General features: G+C 44.4%; 1 protein-coding gene across 2 annotated transcripts; it reads right to left on the reverse strand.

Moving 5' to 3' along the window:
- Nucleotides 1-232: 232 nt before the first annotated feature.
- ADSL (adenylosuccinate lyase) lies at nt 233-18,759 on the reverse strand. Of its 2 annotated transcripts, none has more exons than XM_072843844.1 (13): nt 18,534-18,759; nt 14,765-14,968; nt 12,546-12,590; nt 11,645-11,724; nt 7,008-7,179; nt 6,748-6,794; nt 5,998-6,088; nt 5,300-5,369; nt 5,005-5,152; nt 3,065-3,155; nt 2,339-2,428; nt 1,435-1,611; nt 233-365 (listed from the first exon to the last, which is right to left on the reverse strand). In XM_072843844.1, the coding sequence occupies exons 1-13, from the start codon at nt 18,702-18,704 to the stop codon at nt 279-281; spliced, it is 1,473 nt and encodes a 490-aa protein (XP_072699945.1). In that variant the 5' UTR covers nt 18,705-18,759; the 3' UTR covers nt 233-278. The 2 variants fall into 2 exon arrangements, with proteins under 2 accessions (XP_072699945.1, XP_072699946.1); XM_072843845.1 differs by lacking the exon at nt 233-365 and adding an exon at nt 799-979.
- Between the last annotated feature and the right edge of the window lie 4,119 nt (nt 18,760-22,878).

A 22,878-nucleotide genomic window follows, 5' to 3' on the forward strand; every position in this document is an offset into this window, starting at 1 on the left:
CCTGACATGGGGTTCAATCTCACAACCCTGAGATCATGACCTGAGCAAAACCGAGTTAGATGCTTAACCTACTGAGCCACCCAGGCATCCCAACGTAATTTATTTCTGCACTATAAACTCTGAAAAATGTGGAAGCACCACGCACAAGAAAAAAGAAAAGTGTATCCAATTTCAGGTAACAGGTCTTGAGATAAAATAAGGCATTAGAGAAAAATTTTCCATGACCCAGCAATAAAAGTTAACGAAGCCAACAACTTCTTGTTTAATTCTTTCCAACTCTACAGACATAATTCTGCTTTCACCTTCATTACACTTTCATATGGTTTTAGCAGGGGATATACCTCCTCTTCTAAGAATCTCTGCACCTGCCAAAGAGGAAAGCAAATGTCAGACAAGAGAAAATGTAAAGACAAACTTTGATAGCTTTTTCAGTATCAGTTTATATTACTGAGAAATAATTTGATAAAACTCTTACTTCACCACTGAACTTCTATTTTTCTCAACTGCCTTTCAGAAATCTGTCCCTAGATATCTGGCAGTTCAACCCACCATGCCCACATGTGCTTCCACACAAACCAGCCCAGTCTGTTCTTTTAGTTGGTCTTCCCATTGTCTACCCTGTTCTCCAAGCTAAACTCATCACTGCTTCTTCCCTCCTCTTCATTCAACAAGCTGCCAAGGGTTAACTCTCTAAATGGCCCTGCAATCTCCTCATCTGCAACTACCACCACCTTGGCTCAACACCCTTGTCATCTACTACGTGGCCGCCTACAGCAGCTTCCTTGCTGGTCTCCTACCTCCAGTTTGTCTTCCAACTTTAAATCCTGTAACTAGGGCAGCCCCGGTAGTGCAGTGGTTTAGCGCCGCCTGCAGCCCAGGACGTGATCCTGGAGACCCTGGATCAAGTCCCACATCAGGCTCTCTGTATGATGTCTGCTTCTCCCTCTGCCTGTGTCTCTGCCTCTCTCTCTCTCTGTCTCTATGAATAAATAAATAAAATCTTTTAAAAAATAAATAAATCCTGTAACTACATCTGGACACTTGCTGCTCTAGCAAAACCCAAATGATTGTAGTTTCTCTCCCATGAAAAACATCTATGTATTTACCAACTCCTACTTGTCCCTAAGATTCAGCTTAGATGTCAAGTCTTCCAAGAAGTCTTTCCCAACCTCTATTGTAAGGCTGTTCTACTTCTTTGGGAGTTGGTAAACCGTCCAACTCTTGATTTTTGGCTCAGATTATGACCTCAGGGTTGTGGGATTGGGCTTTGTGCTAGGTGGGGGCCTGCTTAGGATTCTCCCTCTCCCTCTGCCCCTCCCCAGCACCCTCCCCTCACTTGCTCTCGCTCAAAAAATTTTAAAAATTAAAATAAGAGCATTTTAAAAAGAGGGCATTTGGAGAAGCTTACAGCACCATGGAAGTGCCAGTGCTTACCTGTCGGGATGCACAACCTGTAAAAGAAGATGGATCCAGTAGACGGTCCAACTGGGAGTGAATGGGACTAAAGTAGGCATCAGCCTGGATTCGCTCTATGAGGTCATTGTCACCCCCTTCCTCCTTGACCACAGCAGCTGCCTCCTGGGAAAGCACTCTGATTTTCTCATGGCAATCCTAGAAAGACAGTGAGGTATTGTTGGTTCATTTACTAAGAGGGCATTTGAACATCTTAAGAAGTCATCCAACACCACATCCATGCTGTCTATGTATGGCTGGTACACAAAGCCCTTCCAGGCTGAGGTGGTTCCTCTCACAGTCTAACTCCAAGAAGATCTTGACCCTCTGATCATATCTGAGGATGAACCTGAAATAAATGCCCATCCTGTGCTGGCCTCTCTAAAGCTTCATAAACCATGTGTGCTTGTGTCCTGCCCACTTCCCATCCTTTTCTATTGGAAATTCAGACCTAATTCCCTCACTAGGAGTGGATCTTTCTACAGGTGATTAAGTGATTCACTTTTAACGAACCAAGTTCACCACAATCACCCTCCAGAGAAAAGCCTGTTCTACAGCAGAATATGGTCACTGTTCTCTTCCAACACCATGACTGAGGGTGATGACAAGAATGCTTTCACTCTTAAGGAAGAACAGGACTGAGCAGCCCCAGTGGCTTAGCGGTTTAGTGCCACCGTCAGCCCAGGGTGTGATTCTGGAGTCCCAGGATCGAGTCCCATGTTGGGCTCCCTGCATGGAGTCTGCTTCTCCCTCTGTCTGTGTCTCTGCCTCTCTCTCTCTCTCTCATGAATAAATAAATAAAATCTTAAAAAAAAAAAAAAAAAAAAGGAAGAACAGGACTAAAGGTGCAAACTTCCACTCATCCACGCATGAGGATTTAACAAACCTGGCGGTTACCCCCAGATTTCACCATGGCCATGATGATGTTCTCTGTGGCCATGAAAGGTAGCTCTTGCCGAATGCGCCGCTCAATTACCTAGAAGAATGAACGGAGGGCTAAGATGGTTCAAGGTTATAAAGTCATACATACAGTAAAAGATCTAGTGCGACAATACACACAAGGACATGAACTGCCTTATTTATGAAGACAGAGAGTAGAATGGATCGTTTTCATCCACACTGTATTTTTCGGTTTTCTTTCTAATCCAAAGTATTACTTTGATTTAAAAAAGGAATATTGATTTAAACAAACTTTTGAAAGTTGCTTCATTTGAAAGATTTCTAAAACCTGAACTTTGCTAAATTTCATTGCCCAACCTCAAGAGCCAAGTACGCAATGGAAATGAACCCATTTGCCTCAGGTACTTAAAAACAGGCAAAGGAAATAGTCTGCCCTGCCAGTCACACCAGAGCTGATGATTCATGCTCATAAACAGTGTAAGCCAATTCAAAGTACTTACTTTTTTCTGTAAATGTGTCTATTATAGATTTCAGAGTTAGTTCTCTAGAGCTTACGTCACCACCTTAGGAATGAGCTCTGGTTGGGAAGAACTGTTGGACCAGAATGCAGCTCCCCAAACACACTCGCTATAAAGCAGGAAAATATTTCACTGCCCCTCCCACATTCCAATCCTTCTCCCTAAGATTTTACTTTTTAACTGAGGCTTCTTACTTTAGGGTATACCACCAATCCTTCAGAAATGTTCTGCAACGTATTCAATATGGCATCTGCAGTGAGAAATGCCTCAGCCAAACAGATACGTCTGGAAAGCAAACAGCCAATTCAGTTATCTCTTTAAACAAATATCAATTTTAGTGAAATGTAGGGTGTGTCCCCAGAAGCTGTGTGACTTGTCATGCCACATGTACTACATGGACAATTTCCTTTAATCTCATGACTTCAGCTACCTCCATATCCTGATGACCTCCAATATCCTGATCACCCCACAAGGGGTGTCCAGATCACCTGCTTACAAGCCAGATCATATACTCCACTGGAGAGCTCCACCTGTTTGATCCCTGGGTACCTCAAACCCCAAACTGGATTCAGCCACTTTTTCACTACTTCCTGCTCACCAGGTCAAACCCACTCTTTTTCTCCCTGTGGCTGCTCCTGTCTCAGTAAATGGCACTAGCACCCCACCCCTGATCTTAATACTCACTCTAGTCCACCACCAAGGCCAGCCAATGTGTCCCTGATTTTACCCATATCCTTCCTCTCTGATCACTGCCAGTGTAGACTTGGATTTTTTTTTTTTAAAGTAGCCTCCTAACTCATTCTAATGAGATCTATGTCCCCTTACAACTGATTCTCCAAATTGTTGCAGGGTGTTTTCGCTGGCACATCTGATTAGGTCACACCCTGCTGAAAAGTATTCAACAGTGTTTCCATAAGTGTTTTATTCCCTGGATTACACACAGATCCCAAGATAGCTAGCTTTAACTATATATCTTTTTCAGATCCCAGTACAATGCAAGCAAACCATAGTAACATGAAACTGCTTTAAAAAAGTATAGGGGTGCCTGGCTGGCTTAGTTGGCTAAGCCTCTGCCTTGGGCTCAGGTTATGATCTCAGGGTCATGGATCAATCCCTGTACTGGACTCCCTGCTCAGTGGAGAGTCTGCTTCTCCCTGTACCTCCACCCCCCTCCCTGCTCCTGCTCTCTCTCAAATAAATAAAACCTTAAAAAAAAAGTATATACATAGGGGTGTCTGGCTGGCTCAGTGGGTGGAGCATGTGACTCAATCTCAGGGTTGTAAATTCGAGCTCCACATTGCGTATAGGAATTACTTAAAAACTAAAATCTTTAAGTATAAACATAAAGCAGAAAACTATGTGTATGTTGGTACTGTATTCATAGCTACAAATTACTTCTGACCCATCTCATAACCAACCACCACAGAATCGTGACAAGACACCAGTTGATACCTCACCTGCCTTTAGCACAGTAACTAAATTCCTTTTCAAGGCTTACAGGGCTGTTCATAAATTAATTGTGATCTGTAATCGTGTCCCATCTCATCTCTTGCCACAGACACTTCATTCCCCAGTGCTACCTGACTACTAATAACTCCCTAACTATTCTTTCTCCTGCCCTTATGCTTTCATATATGCTTCCAATCTTGTTTTTTTTTTTAAAGACCTATTATCTTTATTTATTTATTTATTTATAGAGAGGGAGCTGGGCAGGGCAGCAGGGGAGGGAGAGAATCTTAAGCAGGCTCCACACCCAGTGCAGAGCCTGACACAGGGTTTGATCTCACAACCCTGAAATCATGACCTGAGCCAAAATCAGACCTTAACCAACTGAGCCACCCAGGTGCTTCTATATCTTATCCTAAAGGTCTTTTTAAAATGCTTGTATTTCTTGGTCTTAAAGCATCACCTCCTCTGTGAAGCCTTCCCTGACTCCTCTACCGCCACTACCACTACCACAGAGATTATCTTGTACCCACTCATCCTAACACTCATCCCACTGTTCTACGTTCCTGCCTCCCTGCTATACTCCAGGCTCAGTGGGCACAGATGCTCAAAACATCCACTTGCTTCTCCTCTTCTGGTCTTCCCCCCACCTTGCTGTACATGTACATGGCATCCCCCTTCTACTGACCGATTGGCACTATCATCCAGTGTGCGCTCAAACCACTGCACAGATGCCGTCTGCAGTGGGTCCATGATAAGGGTCATCAGGTGCCGGGCAAGACTGCAGCACCTCTCTGAGCGCATAGGATTCCGCTTGTAAGGCATCGCACTTGAGCCTGCCACATACAAGGAGGAGAAGCAAAGGCAGAGAGACTTCAGAGAACAATGAGTGCCCAAGTATGCTGCTGGGTGAACTATTAACACACCACTCACAGGCCTCCTAGCATCTCTGTAGTGCTCCCATATCTTCACAGAACACTCACCAATCTGCTGTTTTTCAAAGGGTTCCTCCATCTCCTTGAGGTTTGCCAGGAGTCGTATGTCAGTACAAATCTAGGAGGAAAGGGCCACAGGCATCGTCCCACACTGCTGGTGCACAGGACTCTGGGAGCAGGCTAGCCTGATGGAGGAGGTGAGCACATCCTCTCCAAGAGTTCCCGGAGAGTAATAGCTCACTCAGACTTCCGGCTCCTGAAGAGCAGGGATAACAAGTAAGGGAGCATGGAAACACTTCTGTGAAACATTGCTGAAGACAGAGCAAGGAAAGACAATGCAAGATGAGCTTTAGTGTAAACACTGGAGCTAGTCTTGCCCTTTAATGTACCTTAATTTAAAAGGTATTACCTACAGACCCCAGATGGTGAAAATGAAGTTTGACATCTCTTGAGAGATGTGACTAAATAAAGGTCCAAGGCCGGGCAGCCGGTGTGGCTCAGCGGTTTAGCGCCGCCTACAGCCCAGGGCGTGATCCTGGAGACCCAGGATCAAGTCCCACGTCAGGCTCCCTGCATGGAGTCTGCTTCTCCCTCTGCCTGTGTCTCTGCCTCTCTCTCTCCTCCCTGTGTATTCTCATGAATAAATAAATAAAATCTTAAAAAAAAAAAAACCGAGGCCAATACCATCTGTCTGAGGTGTGCAAAGCTCTCAGCTCCACTCCCAACAAACTGCTACCACCACTCACCTTGTGCACGGATGCCCCCAAGCTAGCCAGCACAGACAGCACCTCAATATCTACTTTTCGTGTGTAAGTCTGCCCTGTGATGATGAAAGCCCTAGAAATCAATTGAAAAGAACTGTAAGTGAAAATATTTCAGTGCCTGGCTGAGAGCATGCAACTCTTGATCTCAGGGTTAAGTCTGAGCCCTCTATTAGTGTAGAAATTACTTAAAATCTGAAAAAAAATTTTTTTCTTCAAAATGTGACTGTGTCAAATAAATGAGCAAAAACACATCTTAAGCAAAAGCTTGGTCTCACTGATATACTTAGTCACACTGAGCCCAGATGACCTCAATGATATGTTCCTGGGACAAACTGTTCTTCCACCCTTTTTACTAACCCCCAGACCCAAGAAGGAAGCATGGGCCTGTGTACCCAAGTCCTGCCACACAGCCTGATGGAAATGACTGGAAGGAGGAGCCATGGTGAAACCTTGTGGCCTTCAGTGGAAATGATCAGATTTAGATGAACCCACTGGAGAACCTCGACATGGGTGAGATTATCCTAAAAATCTCAGAAGTAAACACTTGCCTTCTCCTTGTAGACTACAAAAAGATAAAATCTAGACTATAAGAAAATAAAATCCAAGCCAGAGATAAAAGGAAACGGGTAGAGGACAAAGGAAGAAAAAGTTAGGGTCAAATCTATCGGTCCACTGAACACAAGCCTTCCATCACTCAGGAGGGAAGCCAACGCTTTTCCCCCATTTACCTACCTATTAAATCCGGCCTTTTCTGTTACCATCTTGTCAAGCTGCTCTACCTTGGAAGAAAAAGACATTTCTGTAGAAGTCCAAGTATGACCAGTTATGAGAGCATCTCCATATCCTGCCCAGGTTTCAACCCTTGGTACCCGTTCCAGTCCAAAGACTCCACTTGTCCCAAAATCAATCTCTCCTCCTATCCTGAAGGTCAGCTTTATCTCTGATGCTCTCACCACTGAGTTTCCATGTCCCCCGGGCTGCTCTCAGAATACCTTCTGTTCATCTCCCTCGAAGAGCTGCAGGAAGCTGGCTTGAGTGCCAGTGGTGCCCTTTACTCCTCGGAAGCGCAGGTCATCTTGGACACGCTTTAGGTTCTGGAGATCCATGCAAAGATCCTGAATCCAAAGACAGCAACGTTTCCCAACTGTGGTCAGCTGAGCAGGCCTGAAAAAGACCCAAAAAGGACACATGGAAGTCTCAAACCAAGAACTTACTTCATAAAAGCTTCACTGCTTCTTCAAATAAACTGCTACCTCTGGAAAGGGGAAGAATTAAAGAGATAGAGAAACCAGGGTAAACAAAACCAGAGCTAAGAAGTTTCAGCAAATAAGGATCATTCATAAAATTTCATTGATTATAAAACTAAAGGTCTCCTAATATGCTTCTTTATCATCAAGAGGCAATGTAAGGGCAGGGACAATGTCTGTCTTGTTTGTTCCCAGACTCTGGCAAGTTAAATACACTCAGGCAACAAATATTTATCAAGTATCCAATGTGTTCTGGTTTTGAAAATACAACAAATAGGGTACCCGGGTGGCTCAGCGGTTTAGCGCCGCCTTCAGTCCAGGTCGTGATCCTGGAGACCCAGGATCAAGTCCCATGTCAGGCTTCCTGCGTGAAGCCTGCTTCTCCCTCTCTCTGCCTGTGTCTGTGCCTCTCTCTCATGAATAAATAAATAAAATCTTTAAAAAAATATGAAAATACAACAAATAAAACAGACAAGGCTCCTATCCAATGGAGTTCATATTGTGATGTAAACAAGTAAACAAAGTAACTATTGATTTTTTTGTCAGAAATATGAAAACATAAAATGAGGACACTGGAGAATGCTACTCTAGACTGCCAGTAAAGGAAAGCCTCTGTGAGACCAGATCTGATAAGAGGTTAGCCATGCTGTGGAGAACCCCAGAACACACACAACAAGGGATTCTAATGTAACACCTGGTGGCTTTGCTCCCTGTTCCAAGTCTAAATCAATCCCTTGTAGGTCTGTTCCTGAACACAAAACTTAAATTATGAATACACTGCAATAAAGCTGGAGTTCTAATACATGACCTAGCTCATCCCTGATGCATTTTCTCTCCCACTAGGCTAATGACACAAACAGCTGGCAACATGAAGGAACACCACAAGCACAATATATCCCTAAATATCATAGTAGTTTTCTATCTAATTCTTGCTAATAGATTACTAGTATAAGCGAATGGCTTTGCCTGGATCTGTTCACAGCAGCACTGTACATAACAGCCACAAAGTAGAAACAACCCAAATGTCTATTAACTGAAGAATGGACAAACAAAATCTGGTATATCCACCATTCTGGCTATAAAACAACAACAACAACAACAACAACAAAAAAAAAAACCCTACATGCTACAATATGGATGAACACTGAAAACATTATATTAAGTGAATAAAGCCAGTTATACCAAGATGAATATTGTATGACTCTATTTAAATAAAATGTCCAGAAGAGGCAAATCCATAGACAGAAAATAGATTGTGATTGCCAGGAGGAGACATTGATTGCCAGGAGGGAATGGGAGTGATTGCTAATGGGCATAGGTTTTTTTTTTGAGGGGTGATGGAAATATTCTGAAATTATGTACTGGTGACTTTGTAACTCTGTAAATATACTAAAAAGTCACTAATTACGGGCACATAGTTGGCTCAGTCAGTTGGGCATCCGACTCTTGATTTTGGCTCAGGTGGTGATCTCGGGGCGGAAGGATTGAGCCCCATGTCAATCTCAAGTGGAGAATCAGCTTGAGATTCTTTCTCCCCCCTCCCCCTGCACTTCTCCCCACTTGCTCTCTAATAAATCTTTTTTTTTGTTAAGATTTTATTTCTTTGATAGAAGGAGGGAAGAGGGAGAGAGAGAGAAAGGGGGGAGGGGAGGAGGAGAAGGGAGGGAGAGTGCACGCTCACAAGAAAGGGAACTGGCAGGCAGAAAGCAGAGGTAGAGGTAGAAGCAAACTCCCCACTGAGCAGGGAGGGCAATGCTGCGGGCTTGATCCCAGGACTCTGGGATCATAACCCAGAGCTGAAGGCAGACGTTTTACCCACTGAGCCACCTAAGCACCCCTGAAATAAATCTTAATAACAGCAACACTAATTGTGCACTTAAAAAGGGTGAATTTTTTAGTATGTGAATTATATCTCAATAAAGTTGCTTCCCCTTTTATTATTTTTTAAATATTTTATTTATTTATTCATGAGAGAGAGAGAGAGAGAGAGAGAAAGATGGCAGGCAGAGACACAGGCAGAGACAGAAGCAGGTTCTATGCAGGGAATCTGATGTGGGACTCGATCCTGGGTCTCCAGGATCAGGCCCTGGCCTGAAGGCAGTGCTAAACCGCTGAGTCACCCGGGCTGCCCCTGCTTCCTCTTTTTAAAAAGGTTTATTTATTTGAGAGAGGGAAAGAGCGACATCTGGGTGGCTCAGTGGTTGAGCATCTGCCTTCAGCTCAGGGCGTGATCCTGGAGTCCTGGGATCAAGTCCCACATTAGGCTCCCTGCAGGAAGCCTGGTTCTCCCTCTACCTGTATCTCTGACTCTCTCTCTGTGTCTCTCACGAATAAATAAAATATTTAAAAAGAGAGAGAGAGGGCAGCCCTGGTGGCTCAGCGGTTTAGCACCACCTTTGGACCAGGGTGTGATCCTGGAGACCCAGGATCAAGTCCCATGTCAGGCTCCCTGCATGGAAGCCTGCTTCTCCCTCTGTCTGTGTCTCTGCCTCTCTCTCTCTCTGTGTCTCTCATGAATAAATAAATAAAATATTTAAATAAATAGAGAGAAAGAGAAAGAGAGAGAGCAGGGGGAGGTGCAGAGGGAGAACAAGAACTCTGAAGCAGACTCCCACCACACAGGGAGTCTGACAGAGGGCTCAATCCGAGGACCCTGAGATCATGACCTGAGCCAAAATCAAAAGTCAGCCGCTATACTGACTAAGCCACACAGGCACCCCCAACCTTTTTTAAAGTGTACTCCATGCTCAACATGGGGCTTAAACTCACAACCCTGAGGTTGAGAGTTGTATGTTCTACAAACTGAGCCAGCCTGGTGCCCCAAAGCTGTTTTTTAATTACAGGGACTGACCTATACTGAGATGATACCTATGCATCGATACTTTTTTTTTTAAGATTTTATTTATTTATTCATGAGAGAGTGAGAGAGAGGCAGAGACAGAGGCAGGGGAGAAGCAGGCTCCTCAAAGGGAGCCTGATGTGGGACTCGAGATTCTCTCTCCCCCGGGATCACACCCTGAGCCAAAGACAGATGCTCAACCGCTGAGCCACCCAGGCACCCTTCATCAATACATTTTCTAAGTGTTTAAGGCCTACTAAAACTGGCAGCAGGTACCTCTCATCACACTATACCCAGAGGAATACTGGGATGCGTGCATTCTCTGATCACTCTCCAATAGTCATAGGAGAGGAAGAGAAGTTACAACTCAGGTAATGCCAGGAAGCCAGCAGAAGGCAATATGTGTCATGGCCAACCCCTACACACTGCACAATGACTCCTCATGAACAATTTCTTCAGGTTTCTGCTACCAGTAAATGCATGCCCTAACTTTGATGAAGATTAAACTCAGCAGACTTTCCTAAATTATAGACAATAATATCCTTGTTGCAATAGCAATATCCCATCAAAACCTAAGGCAGATGTTAACACACCACTACTGAAATACCATCATTAGAAATCTGCTACTAATATTCCAAAAATGACATTCTCGGTTTTGAAAAGGATTTTATCATAAAAATGCTTGCACATTTTAAAAATCAAAAATACAAAATATAGGGAAAATTTTAATTATCCTATTATCCCATAAACTAGAGAAATCAATATTTACATCTTGATGTAATTTCTTCCAATCTTTGTACAATCTACCATGTGCAATTTTTTCCCATAATGTTAACCTGAGCATATTTCCACAATATTAGTCTTACATGCATCATTTAATGGCTGCATATTATTCCAGCCTATAACCATACTATATACTTTACCTTCTTGAATTACTCTATCATTGTGGCCATTTAGATTGTTTCCAATGCTTATTATCAAAACTAGTATTTTGGGCAGCCCGGGTGGCTCAGCGGTTTAGCGCCACCTTCAGCCCAGGGCCTGATCCTGGAGACCCGGGATCAAGTCCCATGTCAGGTTCCCTGCATGGAGCCTGCTTCTCCCTCTGCCTGTGTCTCTGCCCCTCTCTCTCTCTCTCTCTCTCTGTGCCTTTCATGAATGAATGAATAAAATCTTTAAAAAAAACCAAAAAAACAAAAAAACTAGTATTTTAACAAACATCTTTGTACATAGGCTTTTTGCAAAATTTAGATTACTTTCTTGGGCAAGAGTCTCAAAAATGGAAGACTAAATCAAGGAGCATGAATGCTTTCTAAGGCTCTTGATTCATGTCTCCCAATGTTCCCCAAATGAACTCTTATGAGTATAGCTTCTCAGATAGGGACAAGGTTCATTCTTCATAAGCATCCCAAGTTATTTGCTTAAATTATGTTTTGAGAGTCTTCACCTCCAGGCTTCCATGGAGAGGGGAAACTGAAGGAGGAAATGAAAGTCAAATGCACACAAACAAGCCCACAACCCAAGAAGTAACCATATCACTTACTGGAAATGTGTGAAACCTAAGGTAGGAAGATCAGCTCGTTCCTTAGCAAAGTCAGCAAGCCGAGAGATCACTCTAGCAAGCTATAAGAGAGACCATGTAGTAAAGAGTAAGTTTAGGGTGCGCTTGTTACATAATCAGGAACTAAACTTTTAGACAATTTAATAAAAAATTAAATCTCTAGCCTGTGAAAGGCAGAGGCATTATCTTTTCATCTTTGTATCTCAAGGTGCCTTGAAAAGGGCAGCCCTGGTGGCGCAGCGGTTTAGTGCCGCCTGCAGCCTGGGATGTGATCCTGGAAACCCAGGATCGAGTCCCACATCAGGCTCCCTGCATGGAGCCTGCTTCTCCCTCTGCCTGTGTGTCTGCCTCTCTCTCTCTCTCTGAATAAATAAATAAATAAATCTTAAAAAGAAAAATAGTGCCTTGAAGAGTTCAGAGTAACCAGTGTTCAACCAATGTTGAAACTGGGCTTCTCAACTAGCTGCCTACCTTTCTATTAGCAACCCTCTGTGCAAGCCAGAAGATGTTAACAGAAGTTGTTCTTTTCAGATTATGGTTTTAAAAGCACGCAACCTAGACAGTCGTGCTTCTGGGATCTCTGAGGAACAACTACCAAAAGACGACTTATATACTCATGCAGAAAAACAGGACAAAATCATAAATCTGACCCACCTATTTCAACAATAAGCTGCTGGCTAACTTCCTTCATTTAAAAAGCTGTGTTTTAAAAAGCATTCACTTAGCACATTTTAACCCAAAGAGAGACAATTAGTTCTACAGAGGAGATACAGGATCATTCATCTGAGTAAAGGAGAATCTATTTAATATTCACATTGCACTGATTTATTAGGAAGTGATGCCCATCTCCTATCATGGGGAACCCAGGGCTGGCAAACCTTACCTTTGGCAAGAGCAGGTCAATCGCATTTCTAAGAATAATCAGGTCCTGCAAAGGAAAATGTAGTGGTCTCATATTAGACAGTTTTGCCCAAACAATATTATTACATAACACTTTTAGGCCATCACAACTGGGCTTCTCAGCTAGCTGCCTACCTCACTATTGCAACCCTCTGTGCAAGCCAGAAGATGTTAACAGAAGTTGTTCTTTTCAGATTGTGGTTTTAAAAGCACGCAACCTAGACAGTCGTGCTTCTGGGATCTCTGAGGAACAAAACCCTTATGCTAGTAAAGGCCTATATATGTGGTATCTAAAACAACTGGAAAACAGTTACAGGGCAACCCTCATCCAAGATACTGTGACGATGTCCAGGTCAACAAGCTCTAGATCTTCCCAAAGAGGAGTGCCTGAGTCTCTGAGAAGCTTCCCGGGGGCACATTTCATTAGTTTCACCTCCTTTGTTCACATCTATAACCACTAACAACAACAAAAAGACATGAATCGGAACATCAAGGTTTAGGAAATCTGAAGCCATTCTGGAGGGAAATAAGAGATTTATTTCAGGCCAGTCGGGGAGATAGTAATTGCTGGGCCCGACCTCACACGTAAAACAACTATATTCCAAGTAAGATGACTGTTGTTCTTTCTTTAGCTGCCCTTAATTATGTACCACTTGAGACTACAAGTATTTGGGGCAACTTAAAAATTAGTGGCTTCTGGGGATCCCTGGGTGGCTCAGCAGTTTAGCACCTGCCTTTGGCCCAGAGTGTGATCCTGGGGTCCCGGGATCGGGTCCCACATTGGGCTCCCTGCGTGGAGTCTGCTTTTCCCTCTGCCTGTGTCTCTGCATCTCTCTCTCTCTGTCTCTCATGAATAAATAAATAAAATCTTAAAAAAATCAGTGGCTTCTTTCTGAATTGGAAGCATATCTGGGATCGAACTTCTGGTCCTACAGCACAGTGTAAGAGCACAGCTTTGAAGTCATTTTCCCCGGACTTGTATCCTCCTAGCTGTGTGGCATTAGGCACGTTCTTCAGCCTCTCTTTAAGTGTCCTCAGTTGTAAAGACAGGGTTCATAAACCCAGATCCAAAAGACTACATACTCTGATTTCATTTATATGTTATTACCAGAAAAGGCAAAACTACAGAGGAAGAGAACAGCTCAATGGTCGCTTGGGCTGGAAAGCAGGAGTGAGGACTGACTGCAAACAAGCAGGAGAACTTCTCAGAGTGAGGGATGTGTCACAAAACTGGAGTGAAGAATGTACTGCATAAATTTACTAAACTCATTGAATTATACATTTAAGATGGGTAAATTCGGGATCCCTGGGTGGCGCAGCGGTTTGGCGCCTGCCTTTGGCCCAGGGCGCGATCCTGGAGACCCGGGATCGATTCCCACGTCGGGCTCCCGGTGCATGGAGCCTGCTTCTCCCTCTGCCTGTGTCTCTGCCTCTCTGTGTCTCTCTCTCTCTCTGTGACTATCATAAAATCAATAAAAATTAAAAAAAAAAAAAAAAAAAAAAAAAAAAAAAAGATGGGTAAATTCATGGTATGTAAACAACACCTCAAGAAGCTATTGAAAAACAGAGCTAAAAGGTGGCACTGGGCTAGCTCAGTTAGTAAGATCGTGTGGCTCTGGATTGCAGGGTTGTGAGCTCGAACCAAATGTTGGGTGCTGGGTCTACTTAAAATCTTTAAAAAAAAGAATAGAGACAAAAGCAACTCTCTTATGGTTGTTGTGAATAAATGAAGCAACACATACAAAGTGCTCAGAATACTGCCAAGCACCAGTAAACTCTAGGAAAATGTGATTATTACTTTTTCATGTTTGACAATAAGCTGCTTCTACTAAGTGTTTTGTGAAAGAACCATAATGAATAAAAAAAGAATAATTATGCAATCCTTTCTTTTTTTCAGAAGTACAGCAAAGGGTTATAAAGGACTTTGGAAAGAAAATCCCTTTGGACAGTTACCTTGCCACTAAAACACTACAACCTCGACTTATGTCCAGCCAACCAATGCATAAACAATATCTGCTGGCCTTATTTTATGGAGGTCATTAGGGGCTTATAGTTTAGATTGGAAAGATAACTAAAGCAGAAAATTCCTGAATTTAGGATACTCCCTAAAACTAAAGATCTATGGAGTCACTTCCTCAAACTAGACAAAATCAAATAAAATGTATAAATCCTAAGTGGAAACAAAACAACAGAGGCTCCTACTGTATTGTCTCCAACATAGCAGGAGGTGGCACCAAGATGAATTATGGCAGCAGCTTTCTGGCAGCAGTGGCCAAACGTATGCACATGAGCCATCACATCATGTCGCAACTGTTTCTCTTTCTCAGCTGCCATCTTGAAGTCGATGTTGTCCAGATTTGATTTCATCTCCTGGATTTGTTCATCTGTGATAGGCAAACCCAATGCCTGCAGAACAAGCAAAACAAAATAAATAACCTCAAGTGTCACAATGACTTGAAGTGACACCAAGAAAAAAACTGGTTCATATTAGCATTTATGCTCCACCTCCCAATTCTTCTTCTTCTTTTTTTTTTTTAAAGGACGAGTTCAGAGGTGAATGGAGATGAGAATCCAGGGGTTGAGGAAGACCTACCTGGAGCTCTGAGTCATGCCCTTCTTTATTTTTTTTTTTTAAGATTTTATTTATTTATATGGTGGGGGAGAGAATAAGCAGAGGGGAGGGGCAGAGGGAGAGGGAGAAGCAGACTCCCCACTGAGCAGGGAGCCTGATGCAGGACTCAATACAGAGCCAAAAGCACTCAACTAACTGAGTCACCCAGGGGCCCTCCACCTCCCAATTCTCAAATTAAAATTTGGGGCGGGGCTCTGGGTGGCTCAGTTGGTTAAGTGTCACCAGCTTTTGATTTCAGCTCAGGTCATGATCTCAGGGACTTGGGACTGAGCCCTGCAACAGGCTCCCTGCTCAGTGGGGAGTCTGCTTCTCCCTCTCTCTTTGCTACGCCCTCTTGCCACCTCCCTCACACACACACACACCCTAAAATAAATAAATCTTTAGAAAAAAATAAAAATAAAACTTGAAGTAGCTAAAAGCACACGGAGGAGGGCACAATATTCTTTTTCCTTTTTTAAAAAAGATTTTATTTATTTACTCCAGAGAGGAAGAGAGAGAGGGAGAGAGCAAGCACACACATGGGGAGGGACATAGGATTTTAGTATATGTGCTGCCGAAGCGAGCACGGGAGGGACATAGGAAAAGAGAATCTCAAGCAGACTCCACAGACTGTGGAGCCCCACCCATGTGGGGTTCAATCCCATGACCCTGAGATCACAACCAGAGCAGAAACCAAGAGTCAGATGCTCAACCGACTGAGCCACCCAGATGCCCTGGAGGGCATGATTTTCTTAATGAATCATGGCAAATTACATTCTAAGTAAACACCAAAATAAACAATATAATTCTGATCTTTGTTCACTCTGCCCTTATATCACTGCCTGGCTCATGGCTCACATGTTTTGGTCTCTGGGCTCAAATATCATCTCCTCAAAGAGGTCTTTCCTGACTCCACTGTGAAACATCCTTATCTCATTCATCTATCCCTTTAGCCTAAATTTATTTACAGCAGTTATAACCAAATGACATTTTTACAAATCTATTAGCCTGTCCCTCCCCCTAGAATGTATACTCCCCTAAGGAGAGCTTGTATTTATTGCATACCCCTTAGTGCTTGGCCTGTAAGTGTCCTACGTGTGGGATCTAGGCCACAGCTTTACATTTGAGCCAAGTGGATCTACTTAGAGAAATGAAAATTAAGAAAGTTGCAAGCGGTTTTGCCAACAAATTACATACAGCAAATATAGTAAAGCCAAAAACTTTTACAGAATGTCACTGAGAAAATAAACACATCAACATCTTACATTCTTCCATCACTGGAAAAATTGGGCTAGCAAAAAACAGCTTGCAGCCCACAGGCCGCTCAGAACCCAGGATTCAAGTTAATACACAGACTGGTGAAATTCATTCAAACCTCACTGGAGGGATGCCTGGGTGGCTCAGCGGTTGAGCGCCTGCCTCCCGCCCAGGGCGTGATCCTGGGGTTCCGGGATCAAGTCCTGAGTCAGGCTCCCGGCATGGAGCCTGCTTCTCCGTCTGCCTGTGTCCCTGCCTCCTTCTCTTTCTCTGTGTTCCTCATGAATAAATAAATAAAATCTTTAAAAACAAACAAACGTCACTTGAAACTCTAAAGCATTGGCCCTGGGGAGGATCTTGCATGTTAGGCCTATCTTGTTCAGGATGGTAGCTACTTGCCAGATGTGGCTGTTTACATTTAAAGTGATTGAAAATAAAAAGTAAAAATTCAGTTCTTCAGTCACACTAGTCATATTTCAAGAGCTCAGACACCACATGGGCAGAGCAGCCTTGGATTGTTAGCCAGTGGGTAGGGTATCTCAGGGCTCCTCCCAAAGCAAAGCAGCAGGGGGCGGTGTGGCCAAACTGCTTCCTACCCCGACGCAAGGCATCTTGTTAAAATTCATCCCCTACTCCAGCTTTTCTGCATTTCTCCTAATTTCTTACTCAACTTTTTTCTTACCTACTAAATTATTATGCAATTTATGCTCATTTTGACACCCTAACAGATAATCCAAACGCAGGAGATTATACCAAAATTGTATGCATTTCAGGCAATGTGTAAACTGGGCAGAGGAAAGAACACATATTTAGAGGACCCTACATTTCAATTCCAGCCAGAAGACATTTACTAGCTATGGTGATCCTGCAAAGGCTTCGGGCGCCACTATCCTCACCTATATCATGGAGTATCATGTGAAAGAGAAAAGAGTACAAGCCAGTACATGATAAATCACAACACACTATCAATGTCCTCCTCTACCCATTATCGTTATCAGAGCCAATAGTTTATGAAGGCTTTCTGTGCCTCCATTCCACCATCTGTCAAACATCTGTAAAACAGGACTTATCATACAATGTTGTTTTGAAGATTAATGAGCCATTAACACACAAGGTCTTAAGACAGTGTCCGGCGTAGTAGGCATGATAAAAAGTGTCCACTATTATTAGGTCACTTAATTTTCTGGAGCACAGTGAGGCGAGGGGGAGAATCCAGGAAGAGTCTCCTGTTTGGGGAGTTGCGCTGTATCTCGGTCCCAGGCACTACTCACATTGTTTCCATGTTTACTGATGTCCTTCCAGAGGACACTCCCATCTCGCCTGTTGCGGCACTTTCCCCCTGAAACTTTATAGCTCTCTGGATCACCTTCAGTTTCCTTCGACTCCTCCGGGAAGGCCCCTCTGGAGCTATTTCTGAAAGCCTTGGGCTACATAACTCTATGTGCAGCTCTCATGAGAGACCCCAGAAACCCAATCTAATAATCCCCGACCCTGATTCTCCCGCCTCGGGAAAGCGGAACGCAGCCGAGTGGAGCGGGCAGTCCTGTCACCAACTACGCTGAGGCAAGTGGGGAAGACGAAGTGGCCAAGCGCTCAGGCTCTGCACTGAGGCAGGTTCACACCCTGGTCAGGGGCAAGTAACGCGCTCGGCTATCATGAGGCTTGCCCTCTCCCACAGAACGTGGGGCAGGCACCACCAGGCGTGCCAAGTCTTTATGGGTTAAACGGGAAGAGATGCGGGAAGAAATTAGCGCAGCACAACAGCACGTAGCGAGCGCTCGGTGTCCGTGGCCGGCGGAGTATTCCTGCAGGAAGGGCCGAGATACATCCTTAGAACCGCGGCGTGCATTTCTCGCCGCCGCCGCCGCCGGGTCTCTAACTTCCCTGAGTCAACACAGGGGAGGCAACAGGTGTCGACTCCCGGGCCTCCTGCCCTGACCTTCCTGCGGCCACAGCTCCTCAGGAAAGGGACACTCGGCTGAAAATAGCAGCGCAGCTGCCCCCAAGGCCCGGGCTCCCGCCCCCGCTCGGCGCCGAGCCCCGCACGTGCTGGGGCGTGCCCTCCCCGTCCGTCCCTCCCCTCCCCTCCTCGCCGCGCGTTACCTGCTCAGCCTCCGCCAGCCACAGCCAGAGCTGCCGCCAGGTCCGGAACTTGCACCTGTCGCTAAACATGAAGCACATCTCCGGGCTGGCGTAACGGGAGGCCAACGGCGAGCAGTAGCTGTCGTGCCCGCAGGCCGCCTGCTGCCCACCGCGGTCCCCAGCCTCCGCCATCCCCAACACGCTACCCTACTGCAGGAGGTAGGACCAGCGGGGGCGTGGAGCGGAAGTGCGGGGCGGGACTTCCTCCATTTGGAGGCGGGACTTCCTCCCTTGGCCCCGCCCCGGCGGTTCCGGGAGACCTGAGAGCTCAGAGCTGTCTGTGGCGCTTCTCCTGCTTGCTGCTGAGTTTTGACGAGTTTCTCTTCGTGTGCAAGAAATATGTGTAACGTTCCATAAGTTAAGTAGCCACTCTGTGCCTCAGTGTCCCCATCTGAAAAAAGGCCTGCCTTTGGTGCAATGCACAGAGTTAGTGCTCAATAAATGCTAGCCAATCTTATGGTCCCCATTTTGCAGGTAGCAAAACAAAGGCACGGGCAGCTTGTGTGTCCTGAGATTGTTCTGGTGGACGGGGGAAAGCTAGAAGTTGAATGCAGACAGGCTCCAGACACTCGGTTCTTAGCAGTTCCAAATGTACCCCTTCTTTGCTACAGTGGCAGGCACTGTGCTGCTTTGAAATAACCTATTTCTGAGTTCCTCAGTAGGGAGGAGACCCATGATACTTCAGGGATATTAAAAGTTGCCTATTAGGGGCGCCTGGCTGGCCCAGTCAGTATGCGACCCTTGATCTCAGGGTCATGAATTCAAGCTCCAGCTTGGGTGTAGAGCTTACTTTGGGGGGGAAAAAAGGTTGCAGATTAGATCTCAAGGCTTCGAGATCTTGCTTTTGACAAGTTTCTTTTTCTGTCACCTTTCCATCTCTGCTTTCATTTATTCATGGATTCACTCAAAACCCTATGGGCCTCTGGGATCTCCTAGATAATGAGTGAACTCCTGGCTTCTCACAGGACTCTGGTAACTCTCACCAGAGTTCAGTTTTTTTGCCTTTCCAACTGCTGGCACTCTTGGTGGGGGCAGAAATCATGTCATCTCATCACGATCAGAGATCATTACATCTTGGTCACTGTGTACCTGGCCCCTAGCACAGGATCTAGCATAGTAGAGGTGCTCGGTAAATGTCTGCTGGATAAGTGAATGCTCCCCAAAGGAATCTAGCACAGAGAGAAATAAGGCCCACAGTAGCCAAGATTTGACTACACTTCCTCTTTCCCTACCTCTCACATTTCTTCAGTGTCCTTATTCCACGCATCCTTCATGCCTCCACCTGAACTCCAGAATTAACAGCCAGAATTGACAGCAGCACTAATTCCAGAATACCTTGGGCCATCAGAGAAGCCCATCAGTTAGTTACGTGGGTTCATCACTCAGGTCTACATCCCTTCTTGAGGCGCAGGGGCTCAGTGTTGGGAGGTGAGGGCAATTCTGGGAGGATGAAGAATATACTCCCTGGAGCTTCCCACTCTTTACAGAGTGTGTCCGCGCTGTCACTGCTTTGTTGTGCAGTGATGAGTTTACTGTTCTCACTTTCCACTGCAACTGTTGCAAACTCAACTGTCTCCTCCATCTTCCTGCCTCTGCTTCACTCTGCTGTCACTTTCACCCCTCAACAAGGAGTTTCTGCCTCCAGTCTTCTAGATGTTCATTTAGGATCTTGCTCTTTCAGTTATTTTATGTCAAATCTTTAATCTCTCTAGTTCTGCCTCCCTTCTTGTGATTTTAAAAAATAAAGTGCACAGGTCTCTCCCACTATAGAAACATCTCCACTTGCTCTGTTACCTCCTTAACATGGAAACCTCTCTTTCTGGCTGTGTTGTCACCAACTGTTCCTGGCACCATGTGATTTGCAATTACTTATCTCTCAGCACCTGGGGCTTCTCACCTGCAGGATGTGGCTGATGATCCCCAGGTGTACAGTGACGAGCAAAGGCAAGAACAGAAGCTGACTCCCTAGTTCACTGTCCGGGACTCCTGTAGTAAAAAAAAACAAAATGAAATGAAACCAAACAAACAAACAAACAAAAAACAAAACACGCTCCCTTCCCTGCTTGCTTTCTTTCTTTTTAATTTTTTTTTCTCTGCTTTCTTAGCACTGTGACACAACCTCTGTCCCCTGGTTTCCTCTAAACTACACTCATTGATCCCCAGTAACTTCCTGTAATGAACAAATCAAAAGGCCCTTATATAGGGAGATAATAGATTCGTTTGCCTATACCATATATGCATGAAGAACCACTAATATGTAATATTGTGTGTGAACTATACTTCAATATTTAAAAAAAAGAATCATTAATAAAGTCTGTGTGCTGGGGGAACATGCAGGGAATGAAATAGGCAGGGAAATAACTGGGACCCAGCTTCTTAGTGTACATCTTCCTGTCATTTTCATTTTTGAGCCCAACAATTTTTCTTTTATTCTTATACTAGATCCCCCCCTCCTTGGTTGATTCTGGTGCTTATCAATTTTGACAAGCCCTCCCCCTTGCTTTGAAAACAAAACTGTACTGATTCCCCTCTCTTTCTGACGGCTCTTTCTTTGCTAACATTTTCCCTTCTCATTGCTGGAAAAGGAAGCAGTGGGAGTTTTCTCAAGATTTAACCCACCTTTCCTCCCCTTGGAAACTACTTGCACATTTGTAAGGCTTGCCTTCTGAGTCTTCAGGTTCTCTAAAGCTTTGGCTCTTGAACTTCAAAAGAAACCTAGACACTTCCAACTGGTTGTCACTGTTACCTAAATTAACATTCCTAGGTCAGGAGTCTTACTTTAAAAAAAAAAATCTAAGTTGGCTCCACACCCAACATAGGGCTTGAACTCACAACTCTGAGATCAAGTTGCATGCTCTACCGACTGAGCCAGCCAGGTGCTCCTCTGTCCTTTCTTAAACAAATTCTTTTTTTTTTTTTAAGATTTTATTTATTTATTCATGAGAGACACAGGCAGAGGGAGAAACAGGCTCCATGCAGGAAGCCTGACGTGGGACCTGATCCCAGGTGTCCAGGATCACACCCTGGGCTGAAGGCAACGCTAAACCACTGAGCCACCTGGGCTGCCCCTTTCTTAAACGAATTCTTGATGTAATGTATTACCCATTAGGATCATTTATTCTGCAATTGTGTATATTGTGTGCCAGGCATTGTACTCAGCACTGGGATAGAGTGGTCAGCTGATGAGGCTGCAGTGGAGGGGACAAAGGTGAAAAGAGAGGGAGGTAAATTTGGAGAGATGGAAGCCAGAACAGGAGACCCTTGTTGGAAACAAGGATATTTGGGTGTTTTATTCTAAGCAATGGAAAATCACTAAAAGGCTTGAGTGATGGAAGATGACTTAATCAGATTTATGTTTTGAAAATATCCCATTGTAATGTATGGAATGGATTGGGAGCAAGGAAACTGAGGTGAATAACTTGTGAGAAGCCAGTTGGGCTAATGCCATGGACTAGATAAGACCTAAGGGTGTAGGTGATCTAGCTTGGATAACAAAGTGCAGAGGAATCAAAGAAAGGGAAGAGATTAAGAGGTATGCGCAATACGTCTTAGTCGTCTTAGTCACAGATTAGTTCTGGGGAATGAGGGACAGGGCGGAGTCAAGGATGCTCCTAGGTCTCTAGGTTTTATTATTGAATGGATGATAATGCCATATACCATGGGTGGGAGGAGGGGCTAGCAGGCAGGAGAAACTACTCTTCTGGATGTGTTGAGTTTGCAGTGCTGCTAAAATATCTAGGTGTTTTGAAATGTTGAGTCGACGATTATACATGCAGGTCTGGAGCCCAATGGTAAGAGCTGGAAATATAAATTTAGCAGTCATTAGCATATAGATGATCATTAAAGCCATAGGAATTTTAGATCCTGGAGCCGATGAACAACACAGAAAATAATTCTGTCTTGGAAACAAACAATAAAAGAATTCTGTCTTGGTGGGCACCTGGGTGGCTTGGTCGGTTAAGCATCTGCCTTCAGCTCAGGTCATGATCGTGGAGTCCGGGAATCAAGCCCCACATTGGGCTCCCTGCTCAGTGGGGAATCTGCTTCTCCAGCCCCCTCTACAATTTCCCCTGCTTGTGCTCTTTGACTCTCTCTCTCAGTCTAATAAATAAATATAATCTTTTAACAAAATAAATAAAAAAAAAGAATTCTGCTGTGGGGCACCTGGCTGGCATAGGACTCCATCTCAGGGTCTTAGGGTCATGAGTCAAGCCACAGGTTGGGTGCGGAGCCTACTTAATTTAAAAAAGAAAAGAAAAAAAAAAACAGAATTCTGCCTTTTGCGTGGTGCTTACAATTCCAGTGA

Source organism: Canis lupus, chromosome 11, assembly GCF_048164855.1.
Source record: "Canis lupus baileyi chromosome 11, mCanLup2.hap1, whole genome shotgun sequence".
Classification (NCBI taxonomy): Eukaryota; Metazoa; Chordata; class Mammalia; order Carnivora; family Canidae; genus Canis; species Canis lupus.

What these genes read in the sequence shown, in the direction of transcription:
- ADSL (XM_072843844.1), bottom strand. Translation starts at nt 18,704, where the DNA reads ATGGCGGAGGCTGGGGACCGCGGTGGGCAGCAGGCGGCCTGCGGGCAC. An exon ending in CTGGATGATAGTGCCAATCG is followed by an intron (nt 3,156 to 5,004) that starts GTCAGTAGAAGG and finishes TTTGCTTTCCAG; the next exon opens with ACGTATCTGTTTGGCTGAGG. An exon ending in CAGGTTGTGCATCCCGACAG is followed by an intron (nt 366 to 1,434) that starts GTAAGCACTGGC and finishes CCTCTTTGGCAG; the next exon opens with GTGCAGAGATTCTTAGAAGA.